Source organism: Cyanistes caeruleus, chromosome 3, assembly GCF_971803275.1.
Source record: "Cyanistes caeruleus chromosome 3, bCyaCae1.hap1.1, whole genome shotgun sequence".
NCBI lineage: Eukaryota > Metazoa > Chordata > Aves > Passeriformes > Paridae > Cyanistes > Cyanistes caeruleus.
The window spans coordinates 22004559-22020614 of NC_141703.1; the positions used below are offsets into that span (position 1 = coordinate 22004559).

General features: G+C 33.4%; 1 protein-coding gene across 5 annotated transcripts in view; it reads left to right on the forward strand.

Annotated features, from left to right (window-relative positions):
- Positions 1 to 16056, forward strand: part of NLGN4X (neuroligin 4 X-linked) — a 277033-nt gene that overhangs the window by 164247 nt on the left and 96730 nt on the right. For all 5 annotated transcript variants that reach the window (XM_086880154.1, XM_086880153.1, XM_086880155.1 and 2 more), the window contains one exon: positions 1917 to 2770. In XM_086880154.1, coding sequence (XP_086736280.1) covers positions 2299 to 2770 — 472 coding nt within the window. In that variant the 5' untranslated portion in view covers positions 1917 to 2298. The remainder of the gene's footprint in view (positions 1 to 1916; positions 2771 to 16056) is intronic.

A 16056-nucleotide genomic window follows, 5' to 3' on the forward strand; every position in this document is an offset into this window, starting at 1 on the left:
TTGCTGTAGTTACAGTTCTGAGATTCAAAAATATCTCATGATTGGCCAGATTTGTTAAATAAACCTCCTAACAACTTTCTAAATAATCCAATCTAAAAGGTGCACATTAGTTCATGATTGGTGTTCCTCTGTGTTGTTCACTATTGTGTTGTCTGATATTTCTGAATAACTTTATGTAGGATAATGAAAAATTAAGCTTAGCTCATTTCAGTGTATCAAGGACGTTCTAGAACCTCAGAAAAAAACCCTAAAGACATTATAGCTGTTTGGTTTTTTTTAAATTTGAAAGGTAATAAACAAACCCAGGATGAATTTACTGAGATTTGGAAAAAATGTTTTTTTGTTATTGAATGAACATTTAAATACATCAACTATTAAGAGGGTGTAGTGCTGATTATGAGGTAGACGTGTACTTAAACCTGCTTTGGGAAGAGCTTTTACAGAAGATAACTGTGGGATTAGTTTTCTTCAAATATTTCAAATCATGTGGACATATTGCTCAAATTAATACTGTAGGCCTGTTCAAAAAATTCTATGCCTTGCATAGTTCTTATTTACAGTATCACACAACAATGTTAGTTTATTATAGAGATTAACATGTGTTATAATAAGATAATATTTTAATTGCTTTTGTTTAAAACTGATCAACCAAACACACACAGAGACACAAGGCAAAACAACAAAAAAAAAAACAAAACAAAAAGCAAGCCATATATATCCACTTTACTTAGTAACTTTCAAAATTACTTATTTCAAGGGGACAAAGGGAATGGAAAGAAGAAAAAACACAGTTCATGTTCTTGGTAAATGAAGTATTTTTTGAATCCCCCTAATCTTTCAAATTATTTTCCATTCTGGATTCTGTCTGAAAACAGGACCTGCTAGTCCACTTATATATAATTTTGATATATAAATGTGTGTTCATCCAACCAAATATAAGGTATCAGTGTCAGTTTCCTATAACAAGGGAGTTTTTACTTGTGGAATTTTTTACCTGTGAAATTGTTGTCTGTGCTTTTGAGCTGAGTAATGGTTTAAAAGGAAGTCCTTAACTTCTTTGGGCAGTTAAAAGAATGCTGATGTACATTTATTTGTACACTTGTAATGGTTAGCATATACCATTGAATTGTATTTCATTAAAAATTTACAGAATTATTGTGTGAATTGCCTTCTATTTAAAAATAAAAGTAGGAGAATGCACTCGGGTAATGTTACATAATTGTAACACTGTGTAGGCCAAAAGCTGACTTAAGAGATTGTATCACGCTTTTTTTTTTTCTTTTAGTTTTCCATTGTTGTATTTCAGACATAGAAAAAAGATATGACAACCACTAAATTTGTAACTCATTTTGATTGTTCTCAGACTTGGTTTGAACTAATTATTTATTTCATTCATTGGAATTTCTGAATTAGATGGAGGTAAATTAGGTTGTCATACAGAAATAATGTCTGTGAAAAATACTCTGTAGTCATCATCTCATAGCAAAAAGAGATTATCCCATACAGGAAATAAAAGTAATGAATGGTTCCTGTGGGAGTGCAAATAGGCTTAAAAAGAAGATTCTGTTTATTTAGGGCAGAAAATATCCTCAAGCTAACACTTAAATGTGACTCTCTTCCTGAAATCAGAAATATTTGGGCTGTGGTTTGGTTTGGAAGCATACAGAGAAGCAGAAATGTTTGTTTTGTGGTATAACCTCTAACAAGCCTATGGCGTCAGGTTTAGCTCTCTTAACTTACATGTCTTTGGAAACACATAGCTGACCATGATGTTTAAAGTTCATAAAAACTTTGTGGGCCTTGTCATGGAAGTAGTGTGTGAATATAATTTTTGGTTTATTTATTTATTTATTTTGGGTTTATGCCAACATAAATTTGTCTATTGATTTGAATTGCTTGTTTTCTCTTGGCCACAGGCTGACTGAGTGTCTGGACTTCACTGAAAGGAGCCATTTCACTGGGGCAGTGGAATAACTGCAGTTATCTCACCACTCTACTTGTTGGGAAGTGCTGTGCGTTGCCAGGATTAATTCAACACTAAAGTCTGGGATGGGCCTTAGTGGCAAACACTCCCTTGTTTCTTCTGACATTGGGATTTGTCTACAGCCGGTCAGCTGAGTCACCTACCACGCATCGACTTTTTTTTTTTTTTTTTTTTTTTTTTTGGTTGCCTGGGAAAAGATATATTTTCCCTTGCTTCATCTCCTCTTGACTACTTTTTTACTAGTTTTAATTTTCCTTGACTGATTAATTTCTCCTGGCTGTGGAAAAAGAGCCCTGCTGATGTTGATTTAAATAATGTCGAAACCAATGGGACTCCTATGGCTGCCTTTGATCTTCACACCAGTGTGTGTCATGTTGAATTCTAACTTCCTCCTGTGGATAACTGCACTGGCTATAAGATTTACTCTCATTGACGGCCAAGCACAATACCCAGTTGTTACTACGAATTATGGCAAAATACGTGGTTTAAGAACACCTTTGCCTAATGAGATCCTTGGTCCGGTGGAGCAGTACTTGGGAGTTCCTTATGCTTCTCCTCCAACTGGAGAAAGGCGATTTCAGCCCCCGGAGCCACCATCATCTTGGACGGGTGTCCGCAACGCCACACAGTTTGCTGCTGTCTGCCCGCAGTACCTGGATGAGAGGTCACTGCTCAACGACATGCTGCCAGTCTGGTTTACAGCCAATCTGGATACTGTGGTGACATATGTTCAAGATCAAAATGAAGACTGTCTGTATTTGAATATCTATGTGCCCACAGAGGATGGTAAGTACCCCGAGACCTGCACTGCAGTATGCTCACCAGTTCTACATGTGAGGAGTGTCCAGGTCTTCAAAGCGTCTTACTGAGTTTCATCCATGTTTTATCTGTGGAAATGGATAATGTCTCTGAACATGCATTATTAGTAATACTTTGTAGATTGAATATGCTTGTGTGGATTCTCTCTTATGTTTCAGTACAACACCAACCTGCAGTTTGATTGCATGTGGTGCCAGGGTATGTCAGCCAGTCTTAAGTTTACATCTAAAATACAGCAGAGGATCATTCACCAGAGAGGAAGGGGGAAATGAACATCAACCTGAAGTAATATAGTTATTTTTCCATGCATGAATGGTACAAATATTCTGTTATATGCTAATTTTTAAAGGAGAATTTACATATTTTTTCTTTATTTTACAATGAAATTTCTGAGCCTGCTGTTAACTCTGTTTGATTTTAATTGTTAATAGAAAATTTTTATAGTAATTCAGTCAGCAGGGGATTTTTTTTGTCTGTGAAACTTTTCAGTCCAACTTATTTTTCTTCATTCACTAAATTTAAAATAAAGTCAAGGTGATTTATCATGCAGATTTGAACAGGTGGCTTTAAACTTTCATCTGTTTCGTGCAATACTTTCTCAAGAGGACTATTTTAAATCACTTTCTATAGACAAAAAGGATGAACACAATTGGTAATGCAGAACTCATTGAACATTACATGATCTCAATCTTAAAAATGGTAGCTGTATGTCATGAGGAATGTATCTTTGGTTGTTTTGAACATTATTGCTTCCTATAGGCAAGAAAAACTATTTTCATCAGGCCCCTAATAAGCTAAGTCTGTTATTTCACAAGGAAATAAAAATATTAGCACTTACATTTAATATTCCACTAAAAGCTAGTGCTTTCTTCTAATTAGAATGCAGTTACGGATGTATAACGTGACAGAGTTCTCCCAGATATGCAAATCTCTTCACTTATGCTGAGGGTTTGATTTACACAACCAAGGCATTGTTATTTCTCAGTAACCATACTCTAAATATGCAAATTTTCTACTTTGATTATTATAATCCTTCTGCCTTGATTGGTTTCTTTACTCAGAATTTCCAAACTGTCTGCCAGCAATAAACATACCACCTTCTTTTCTTTTTCTCATCAGCTGAAGCAAAAACTTGAAAGCTAAAAATAAAGGGGTAAGGTTTGGGAATACTGGGAGCTTTGCAAAGGAAAATACTACCAAGCTTCTTTTAAAGGAAAAGTGCTGTGAAAGGAAAGCTGTATTTATGGAGGCTGTGGGTGCATGTGTGTGTGTGTGTGTGTGTGTGTGTGTGTGTGTGTGTGTGTGTGTGTGTGTGTGTGCCCCTGTGTGCAGACAAAGGAGCAGTCTACAACTCAGTTCTTTCCCTCTTCCAGTCTCACTGGACTCCTTCTTAGTCCTTGGATAATGACATACATAATTTTTTCCCAAATTTATTTATGTTCTGGATTTTATCCTTCACCATTCAATTAGTCGCTGGGGTAAGTTTGCCCTGAGAAAGCATTCTGGGTTAGGATTTTATTTGTTCTCACTGAAGGAACATCAGATCTCCTAGTTCAGTTTTATTTTAGAATCCAGTTTTAATAAATAATATGTTCCTCCAATCTAATAATAATAAGTTTCATATATTAATTAGGGAATACAGGATATTAGATATGAAAAGATACATGTGAATGTCTAGGAAAAGAATATTTGATATCAAATGAAAAATAATAAAATATTGTGGGCTGAATGACTAGCAATCTATAACATGCATCTTGCTATAATAACTAATGACATTTTGCTGTTATATATAAAGTAGAAAGGACTGGTAAATTTAATCTTACATTCTGGAGACCTTTTTGTCCACTTGTTTTTGCAAAAAGTGTGGTTTGCTTTTCCTACTTTTTGATTTTCTTTACTCTAAATAGCATTTAAATGGTATCTGTTTGCTTTTATATCTCCTGTTGAAAATATAGACACATACATAAAAATATGTAGCTGAATAATGAGAAGACGAAGTTTGTTTTAGTGATGAGCTCAAGGTAAGGTTGCTCCTATACGATTTGACAAGCATTTTTAAAAAATTCCATTGGGAAACAAGAAGCTTAAGAAATAATAAATTAAGTACACAATGTTTTAATTGTATGCTGTATATCTTATCACTAATTAATAACGCTCAGTGGCTTTTTTGGTGAGGCATATATGCAATCTTCCAACCATAAAAATTCTTAAGGGGAAGTGACCTACAGATCACATGCTCTGAGTTAGTGTGTATCCAAATCAATCTAAACAGTCTTAAATAATAGTCCATACAATCTGATTAAAGATGTTATGCTTCATTATATGAGTCCTAGTTGGCAAAAATAATCCACGTTGTTATTGAAATAGACCATGAAATCAGTTTTTGAAGCAAGATTTTGAAGTGAGTGGCTTTGAGTTAAATTCACATTTTCAATTCTTTCTTCAGTACAGATTGATTTAAAAGAGCTTTGAAAGTGTTTTCTCGAAGAAAAGTTGTTTGGAATCATCCAAACCTAATAAATGTTCCGATTATGAAACTTACTCTGAATAATTTTTGTGCTTTTTTTTTTTTTAACTTTGGTGAAAACACTAGAACAACTAATGAATTAGCTGCAGTCATTTGCAGTGCTTACTTCAATTCTAGTGAAGAACTAATCGAAATAAAACTCAGCTTTGGGGATTTTTTTTTTTTAATTGTTTTGTTTTGTTTCAGGGTTTTTTTCAGTACATAGAATGAGCTGTTTCTTATTATTTTTATAGCTTGGCCAAAGGAAACCAAATTTTGATCATGTACTTTCAATAAAGGGTTTAGAAACAAATGCACATACCCGCCCATCTGATTTCAGAATTGCTTCACTGGAATCCTTCCACAAGAAACTAATGGAAAGAAGAGTAGAATGCAGTCACTTTAACTAGGTAGATAAGTTCAGTTAGTTATTAAAAAATAGTTGGAAATGTTACTGCTTTTGCCTGAAGAAGTACCATGAAATTAAATAACATATAAATCTGTAGTTCCTTAAAATAGTTTGAGCTTCTAGGTTAAGAAATTAAAATAACCTGTTATACAGTCTGTATCTGTATTAATCCTAGCCTCTCTTTATACCCATAAGATTCTGGATTTCAAATGTCAGATAGCAGGAGAATCTTGTCGGAATTTCCCATATTAAAATATCCTTACAAAGCAAAAATTATCTTCCTTTTTAGGGGCTGTCTGTTTTCATTTTAGATGAAAATATTATTTATCATAGAAGCCAATACACTACCTAGCAGAATATTGCCGCAATTCTACTGCATGTAGATTTTTATTCTTTTGCTATTTTTCACTGGACAAGTGTTTTTTGTTGTCTCTTTCCTTACAGTTCAGAGTATCTAAGGTAGCTGTAAAATTTCACTGTTTGTTTTCTTTTTCCTTTGGAAGCGAAAAAAGAACTTTCAACTACTGATCCATTGAGATTTTTTATTTTTTGATCAAAAGTATAAATAATATTACAGTTATTTTAAAGACTCTCAGTAGAAGCATTAAAAATAAAATCTAAGAAAATTCTTTTGTATGTCAAACCTATAGTAATAATAAATCACTCAGAACTGAAGCAAATAAAATATTTATAGTGAAACTATCATTTTATCCAGTTGCTTTCTAAACATTTGGCTTGATCTTCAGTATTATTTGTGTGGGTGGATAATGTCTAGGCTGCTTTTTCTGTTACTATGAACTGTAATTTTCCACAAGAATACTCGAATGTCAGTTTTGAGGAGGTCATCTAGGGAAATGATATTGAGGACAGTGTGTTTATTATAACTTCAGACTGAATATGGGTTTATCTACACTGGAAACGCTAGATTGAAGAGGACACAGACTGTTAATCGGCTGTGCTTAATCCCTGGCCTTTATCATTTGAATCTGTGGATTCTGAAGGAGATTGCTAACTCCTATCATAACTGGGGAAAAAAAGTATAACAGGAAAAAAAAAATGGAAAAGGCCCTTGATTTGTATTTCTTTCATGATAAACTTCAAAATTTTATTAATAGCAAAATAAGATTTTTAAAAAAAAATCAAGACAGCAAAACAAAAAAGAACAAAACCCAACAAGAACAAATCTTTTTATTCTTGTCTAAAACCTGTTATGTTCAGATCAAAAGAGAAAATAATAAAGATTACTTTTTGTTGTCTTTGCTTGATCAATAGTAAGCATATATACTTTTTACTTATTTTGGCATATGGATAGAGTGTACATTTTACACAAGGGTGGAGCTCCTCATCCTCTATGTATCCATTGCAGATTAACTAATGAAGTATTTAGCATCCAGAGGTTTGCTCTTGTTTCTTGTTTGTGAGCTCTTGTTTCATTTACTTCAGAATAAATACAGCTGAAGTGACAACAAAAGGTGTGAGACCATGACACTTATTAAGGCTGAATGGGTAGGTGATAATTTTTCATTAGATTCTGGGAACTAAGACTTGCTCAAGATTAGTGGTATATTTAACTGTGGACTACCAGGAAAAAAAAAATCTTGTGCAAAAGCAGAGATCAACAGTGTTCTCTGGGTGGTGATTGATGAAATATATCTGCAGCTCTTGACTATATGTCTATGTGATTAAGAAATAACAAAATGAAGACTTTGAGCAAAGCTGATAGAGAAGACAAGCCTTAGACTGTTCCTTTTGCATATTATGAAAGGTCAAATGTCTGCTTAATACATAATTGAGTGTTTGCAGCTTCTTCTTGCCTTTGCTGTTGAATTGCAATGTCTTTAACTTAGAAAAAGTATTTTTTTCAAAATTATTGTAATGAAACATAATTGATAAAAAATAGGGTTTTTTCCTTTTTCTTTGAGGCAAAGAAAAAGGTAGTGTAAATATTGGTCTCTTTGTTTTGATGGCATAGAACAGGAAAAGTAAGCTAATCAATGGCCTCTGTTACTATGAAAAATAAGGGATCATACATAGCGTCATAGTAAGCAAGACAGGTTTAATATGCACAACATTATTTTTATTGAATTATTAGGAAGTGATGCTAATAATAATAGAAACTTGTCACTTCCAAATAAACTCAATTTTCCATATAAGAGATTCTTCTAAACTGTATGTAGTTTTAGGTTTCAGTAGATAAATATCAGATATTTTTCAGGTAATCTTAAAATTTTAATTTTCCTATTATCTCCTCACTACTTGTAAATGTAAGTAGCCACTTAAGAAATCAAAGTAAGGATTTACGTGTATAGCTTTAAGGAATTAAGAATCCAGTATCTCTTGTCTATATGTTTACAGTTTTTATCATTCCTCAAAATCTTTACTACATATTTTAAAAAGTCAGTTATAATTTCTGTAATTGGCATAGAAACATAGAGTTTTACTTACTTTTTCTGAAGTATTTTTTAAAAGAAAATTTAATAAATTTATTTACTTCTAAAAATACTTAAAATCTTTTCAAATCATATTTGGACTTCTGTAGATAATGTTTAAACAGTTTCATATTGCAAATTATGTTCTGAAAAACCCCCAGAAATATAACAAAACTTTGTTTTCCATTTCAGTGTTATTATGGGTTTTGTCAGTTGGTTTATTTTTAACCCCCACTCGTTCAGTCAATTTTTTGTCTACTTTGGAAAACGAAAAATTAATTATTATTTTTTTATTATATAAATTCATTTAAGCTTATAAAGACACATATAAAAATACACAAAATAAGACATATCCTTTTGTAAAATGATTGTATTGCGTTCCAGAGTGAGAAGGATTGATAATAGATAATAATTACAATACAAAATGACAATGTTGGAATTATCACATATAATACCATTGAACATAAACATATACTTTTTAGCATCAGAGTGAAAATTGCTCTCCATTGTGAAAGATAAATTCCCTGTTGTGTCAGACTGCCTCAAGCCAATTCTTTCACTGTTAGGGTCCAATATATCCTCTCCTCCTAATCCAGAAATATTGCGGCATCTGTGAGAAAGGAGGAGGCATATGTCTGGCTGTTCTCTGCCTACCAGGATAAAGCTGTGGGTAATCCAGGCCCTTATTTTACATTCTTGCTTTTAACAGTTGCAAATACCTTCTGACACCAAAGAACAGGACTCTAATCTAGATGAAATAAAGTTCTTAAATCCTCAGAGATAAATTCAGATTTAGTTGCTAATTTCAAAATGCTGTCCTTTCTCCCAGGAGCTGCCCATTCCACAGGCACTTTACAAGATTGCACCCAAATGGCCTTCTCAGGATCAGATAGGCAGTGAAGCCTAGCAAGAAGACTCAGCATTCAATATAACTTTAGTTAATCCCAAAAGGATTTTTGGCACCGTTTCCTAGAGTCTCATCATTACCTCATATTGAAAAACTTGCTAAAATGGGAGAGAATGTTCTTTAAAACACGATGAATTAAAGTTTCTTGTGCAAAGGAAAATTGATATTATCCATTTATGTAAAGTGCCTTTGGAATTGTAAAGGCTGTGCCATTTGGCTCAGCGACACAAAAGAAAAAGTCTTTAGTCATGTGGGTCATGAGACAGATCAGATTTTGCTTCATTTTGTCCACTGACTCCAACTTGTCTATTTAGGGTGCTTTTTTTTGTTTTGGTTTGGATTTTTTCCTGTGTGTTTACTTGGGGTTTCTTTTGTGTTTTGTTTGGGGGTTTTCTTACTTTGTTTTGTTTTTGAATGCAGCTTTCCTCTTCATTCCTGCAAATCATGTCTTTGTACGCTGCTGCTGTTCTCTGTGTGCCATCTTGCTTTCTGTCAAAACACAAATCAGTGTGATACCTGCTAACACCGAGGCAGTTCCTCTGTCCTAGAGCAGTGCAGTGGGTCCCTGGCAGGCAGGTTTTTAGTGGTGAATAGCACAGAATATGTGCAGTCAGATCTAATCAGTGTCTTGGCCTTACCGTTTGGATTAGCTTTGATTTCCTGTTAAGGCTTTGTAATCTCATTGGTCTTCCTTCAGGTATTTTTTGCATTGGTCTTAAAGTTTTGTAAGGTATTTGTATCTTTTCATTCAAATTTGGTTCCGTTTCCTTTAATTTGCACATTAATTGCAGGTTCAAACAGAACTGACACATGCTGAATGGCTCAGCTAGATCACAAGGCTCATAAATCAGTCACATCTGTGAAAATATTTCAAGGAATTGTACCCACATCAATCTGATGTCATAGGTAGTTTGTCATCCAGGAAAATTTACTGTTCTCTCCTACAAATGTTTAGATAGCTGCAAAATAAATACAAGTTTGAAATAAAGCAAATGCTCATTATTTCTTCCTCCAGATTCCTGAAAAAATTTTGGATAAATGAAACAAAGATATAAAGTTCTCCTGAACATGACAGCTTTTTGTACAGTACTTTGGTTTGTCATTGTTTTTAGAGGGAAAGAATATTTCTGGCCTTTATTCAGAGCTTCTTGCTTACAATTCCAGATAAAATTCTCAGAATGGCGTATAATCAATTACGTATGCTTACATTTAGGATTGTATTAGTTGAATTTATTAGTTGTAATCCAAATAGAACAAAGGAAAAAAAGGAAAAAAAAAAGTTAATGATAGTGAATTTCATTTGTGTATGTGATATTATCATCTGAAGGAATATGGATGAATTTATGCTCTTGGGGTTTAAGGCTTTTTTTAATCTGGACCTTGCTTTTGGTACCCAAAGAGACAAACAATAATTATTATGGAACCGTGAAAATGAACTAATGCTTATAGCTATCTGGTACTGATGTGTTAAAAATCCATTATAATAGAAGGAAATTTTTATTTTACAGTTCTTGCTGTAGGCAAACTTTTAGTGAAGAATAAATTTACTTGCGATGCTAAGCCAAATTCCTACACTATATACGTAGAGGATTTTTAGTTACAAATAGATTTCTGGTGCCTCATTCCAAAATGCTTATAATTGCTGGGTTGATGTTAAATAGATTTTTCATTGACAGGGTGTGACATGTTTAATCTAATGGAGGGAAATTGCTTTGTGCAGATTCAACTGACTATTCAGTTAGTCGTTGGTAATGTTTACAAGCCTTCATAGCTGGAATCATGGATACATTGTTTTATTAAATACACAGAAGGGCAAATGAAAACCCAATCCAAATATCTACACTTCTTCCTCTTTCAAATAAATTGGTATCAAATTATCTTTTATGTAGTATTTTTTGGGGTGGCCAGGAAATTAAAAAAAAATCATTCTGCTTTTGTAATACTGCCCCCATGGTAGTGCTTTTGCTTGCTTTTCATGCTTGATTCAGACACCAGAGGGAGCACAAGTTTCCAGCAAGCTCATTCTTTGCTGTCCCTGGGAATCACTGAAGGAGACACAAATCATGCTGGTGCATGCAGTAGTAAAACATGCCAGCAGGTACTGGTTTTTACTGTTTAAACAGATAGGAAGGGATCTGATTCCACCTTTTCCAAGCTGAAAGTTAATAAAGTTGACAGTGTTGATTTTGGTGTTGTGGAGATTAATCTATACAAGAGATAGAACTTTTCCAAGAAACACATGCACTCACACTAAAAAATTTACAAGGAACTATTTTTTTAATCATAAAATAATAAATGTTTGGGTAATAAGCTTACTGGAAATGCACCAATTTTTAACTGAATAAACTTGCGAGGCATTCAATGGGAGAGCAGATTTCAAAGTAGAGAATTTGATCTGTTTTGTTGGGTTGAATTAGTACAAACATTCCTGCTTAAAAAAGTATTGAATTGGTCCTTCCATTTCAAAAACAAAAGACACAAAATAAATAATTTTTTTAATGAATTCCATTTCCTTTTGATCTTCTGTTTTACAGTTATACAGCTCAATCATGTAAAGTGCCAAATGTGTTTTGATTTGCCTCCTTCTATTTCACCGAGACAAAAATGTTAAGCATGTTGAAGTTTCATTCTAACTTATAGCATCTTTTAAGTTTTTGCTATCACTTTGTTGGAATTTACAATATAACTAAACTATATTATGTCATACAAAGTGCCAAATTGCACAAATGCTGGAGGGTTTCCCGCTCCAAAATACTTTGATTTTAGATTCATAATGTATCTGATTTAAAAAGTTAGTTATTTTTTATGGTGTTAAGGATTTGAGGTGCTTTTCTCATCTCCCTAAAACATAGACCTTGTTCTGTCCTCAGGGATTGATGTCTAGTGTGGGTCCTTGGGAGTTGGATCAAATCAGATTTTTACTATGATGATACATAAAACCATCCCTATGGATTAACTGCTATGCCTTATGCCTTAAAGTATAGTTAGAGAAAGTGACACAGACTCTGCACAAAAGGAGCTCCGTACGATAATCTCTCCGTGGGAATACTTTAAAGGAAACAAATAGAAGAAATAACTGAATACAAATTAATTCAGTAATGTGAACTTAAAGAGTGGGATAAGTTTCTAAAAGTCATACTGTACAGTGCATTCTTTATTTTCATTCTCACAGGGTTATCCATAATGCCTTCAGTGTTATTCCCAGAAGTAAACTGTGGTAGATGGATTAAATAGGTAATTTTTATTCTTAACTGTGTCCATTTTCACAATAAACTGCTGAGAGATATCCTAGCTTTATTCCTTCTCTATCCAATTTTACTATTCCATGTAACCGCTTCTTACCTACATTGGCCACTATCATTTTACGAATTAATCCCTTTGCTCACTGTACAAAGTAATACTGTAAAGTAAGTATAAACTCAGTTTCCATTTCCAAAAATGGTGTTATTTGCATATTCTTTCTTATTTATTTTTTTTATCAAATTCATGCACAGGAAGCAGCAGTAGGTGAGAAAACACCAACTATTATTCTTAAATAATTTTAGGAGGGATTTAGGAATATATAATAAATATATTTATTTATAAATAAATAAAATTTATTTATTCATAAATAATTTTATGTATATATTTGATATGCAGTGAATGTAAAAGGATCAGGCAAAGAGAGAAACCCTGTTTTTCTTTCATGTATTAGTCCTTCTGTACTGGTCTCCTTCAATGGGCTGCTCAGCAATGCTTGCCAAGCTGCATTTGGCCAATAGGATAGTACATGGTGATCCTAATGCACCCTGCTGTATTAAGTTGTATTAAGTTGTTTGCTTTAATTTACTTCTTGTAGTTTTCTGTTGTTTTCATTTTTTATTTTTAGTTGAACAGTTCTTCGTTTGGAAGAATTTTAGTTGTCATCATGAAGTGCTCACCTCACACCCCATGTATAAATGTGCCCAGTAAGTATTTCAGATATTGCAAGAACCAAGAGGAAGGATGATGTTCAGATACTGACTTTTGCAGGTTTTCTTAAGTGTCTATTCTTTGAATACATACAGTTCTGTGTAAAAGTGCTTGAGCATCTAGGAAGACTGTGAAAGATTTCCATCATGAAACACTTATCCTGCTTTAGTTCAAGTAGTAATTTTCATTTTTTAGCACCTTTGAAACTGCGGCCTGAAATGCTTAAGTTAATTTCCTATTATTCTTAAATAAATTAAGAATTTAGTAAGTAATTATAAGTTTCGAAAGTATCAGCATGTATCGCATTTTTAAAAAATATTATGCAATTAATATTTGGTTCCATTTTTGAGTACTGCTTCTGGATTTGTTGCTTCATAATACTGTATCAAACTTCTAAATGCAGGCTATTTTAACATGCCTGTTTTGCATATCAGATTAATACAGTAAATCAAAATGGCTTAGTGTTGGGAATATTAACTTGACTCTTTCAAATTCTAATATATAGCTTTTGGATTTGATTGTCTATGTTAAGTCTCTGTCTTCTTGTGATCTTTTTCCTATTTTGTCTCAACACAAGTGATAAGGTAGATGCTGTTAGTTCCTAAAACCAGTTATAAAAAGTTATTTCTCCATTATAAGTGGACCTAGTTTAAGCATTTTTTCCTTCATGATGTACTAAGTGAAAGTATTTCTTTAGCATGAGCAACTTTAATTTTTCTTTTCTATTTTGTGACTTGTGTTTCTTTTGTAAGCCTAAATTGGAACTACTAACACCTGACACTTTCCCTACCAATTTTTCCATTTCTTTTACAGATTTATTACGAGACTTTTGTTTAATACAGAGATAAGAAGTAAAATTGTCTGGGTTGTTGTTTTTTTTTGTTTGTTTGGGGTTTTTTGTTTTGTTTTTTCTTTAATAAATTACCAAAACCACTATATTGCTTAGATACACTGGCACTGAGGCATTCTGAGGTCTAATAGAAAGAGATTTGAGATCGATCATCTGTTGCCTTTGTGCCTTGGTTTTCCATTAAGAAAATTAGTATCACAGGATTTTTTCTCTGATTAGGATTAGAAACAACTGCAAGAAGGAAACGCCTCTGGGTGAAAAAAGGCTCAAGTTACTTCCCATATACTTATAACCTAAAAGACTGTATTCCTTTCTTTGTGTGTGTGCACAGCTTTTTTTAGGATCTGTCTTACTCCCCTTGGTGATCCATTTACTGGCAGCACTTTGCATTGTATTGTAACCTCCAAGCAAAACTCTGAAAGGTCTAAAGGGCAATAGATTTGGCAGCCAGTGTACCATGATGAATTTAAATAATTGGGTAAAGAGATTTAAAACTAAGGTATCTAGAACTTGATGTGGGCCATGTACTGATAGAAGATTGAAGCCTTGCTATCAAAGTTTGGATTTAATTCTTTACTCTCAATATTCACAGAGTAAACAGAAATGAGACAGCAGATAGAATTTTTCCAAGAGATTTTTTCCAAGGAAAAGGAAATAAGGAAATAAGACTTATGCCAGAAGAAGATCCCAAGGCATTTAAATACTGAAAGATGGGGAAAACTTTGTGACTGAGTAAGGTGTATAAGCTCTCAGTGTAATCTGTTTTAATTCAGAAGGGATCAGCTAAATTTCTGAGGAATGAAAAAAGGTTTTTACTAATACATGATGCAGACTTAATAGGCTTCTCATAACGTTTACTGAAAGCAAGAAGTCAGAAGTGGATTTTGGAAGAAAGTTTACTCTGCAGATGAAAAAAATTGGCTTGGAATGCTTCTGTGAGTCCTTTAATTTTCTTCATTATCTTTCAGCTAATAAAGAAATTACTCTTGAGTACAATATTAAGTGTTTGCTCTAACAAATCTGCCAGGTGGCTATGATCTAGCTGGCATAACCCTTGTAGACCATTCTGAAATGAAAACATTGCATGACCTATAAGCCCCCTCCTGAGAAAGGACCTAATGGGATATGTACTTTTATGCTGAGTCCAGAATGTTGGGAACACTAGATGCATTCTTTATGCACAGAACTTGTTTAGTGCCGTTTTCAATCAGCTAAGATTGTGTAGATCAAAGATCCTAACCCATACTGACTTTTTTTACTTTCTTGTGGCTGCAAAACCATCTTTGAGGGGGCAACAAACTACCTTTTTTTTTTGAGTTTAATTCTTCAGAGACATTCTATTTTGCATGCAGCACTCTTACTTTGTGTTGAACTAGAATAGGTTTGGTTTGTACATAACCCAGGAGGTGGTTATTAAAAATATCCCACCTTACCCCAGTTCCTATTACCTTAATATGACATTTGGTTGTGTATTCCCTAGCTTTATTCCTCTGATCAGTTAGGTGGATCCTTGTCTGCAACCTTGACAAGACTCCACAGTCCAAATGGTTCCATGGAGGACATGTCTCCTTGCAACTGGCAAGTGCATTTCTCCATCTTCTCCACAATTTAGGATTGAAAAAGATTTCAAACACAATTGAGGTCTTGCAGTATGAGAGACAGCTGCATGAGTTGATGATGCACTTTCTTAGTCTGTTATGAATGCCCTGGATTTTAACCTAGGTGTAAAAAAAAAACATTAATAGAGGATGTTTAAGCTAATGGATTTTATCCAAGTTTGTTGTGAGTCTAAGGCACACACACTATGAACACACTATCTAATATGTTGTAATGGTCATGATTCACACCCTGAAAATTTAAGCATGTGTCAACTTTAGTAATCAAGATGACATATGAATATGTAATTTCTAGTTTTATGCTAGCCATGTCTGAAGACAATGTGAACTACAGGTGAAACAGAATAAAACAGTGAGCCATGAACATAAACCAACATATTGATCGTATTGAGCACTACCCTCATGTGACGTATTGATAGGCAAATGAGAAGACTTTCTGGGATTATATTTAATAAGATAAATTAATAATAATTAATTATTAGATATAATATACAATATACTAAATACTATATAGTATACATTATATATTATATATCATATATAATATATAATATATCATATATTAATTATATATTATATATCATT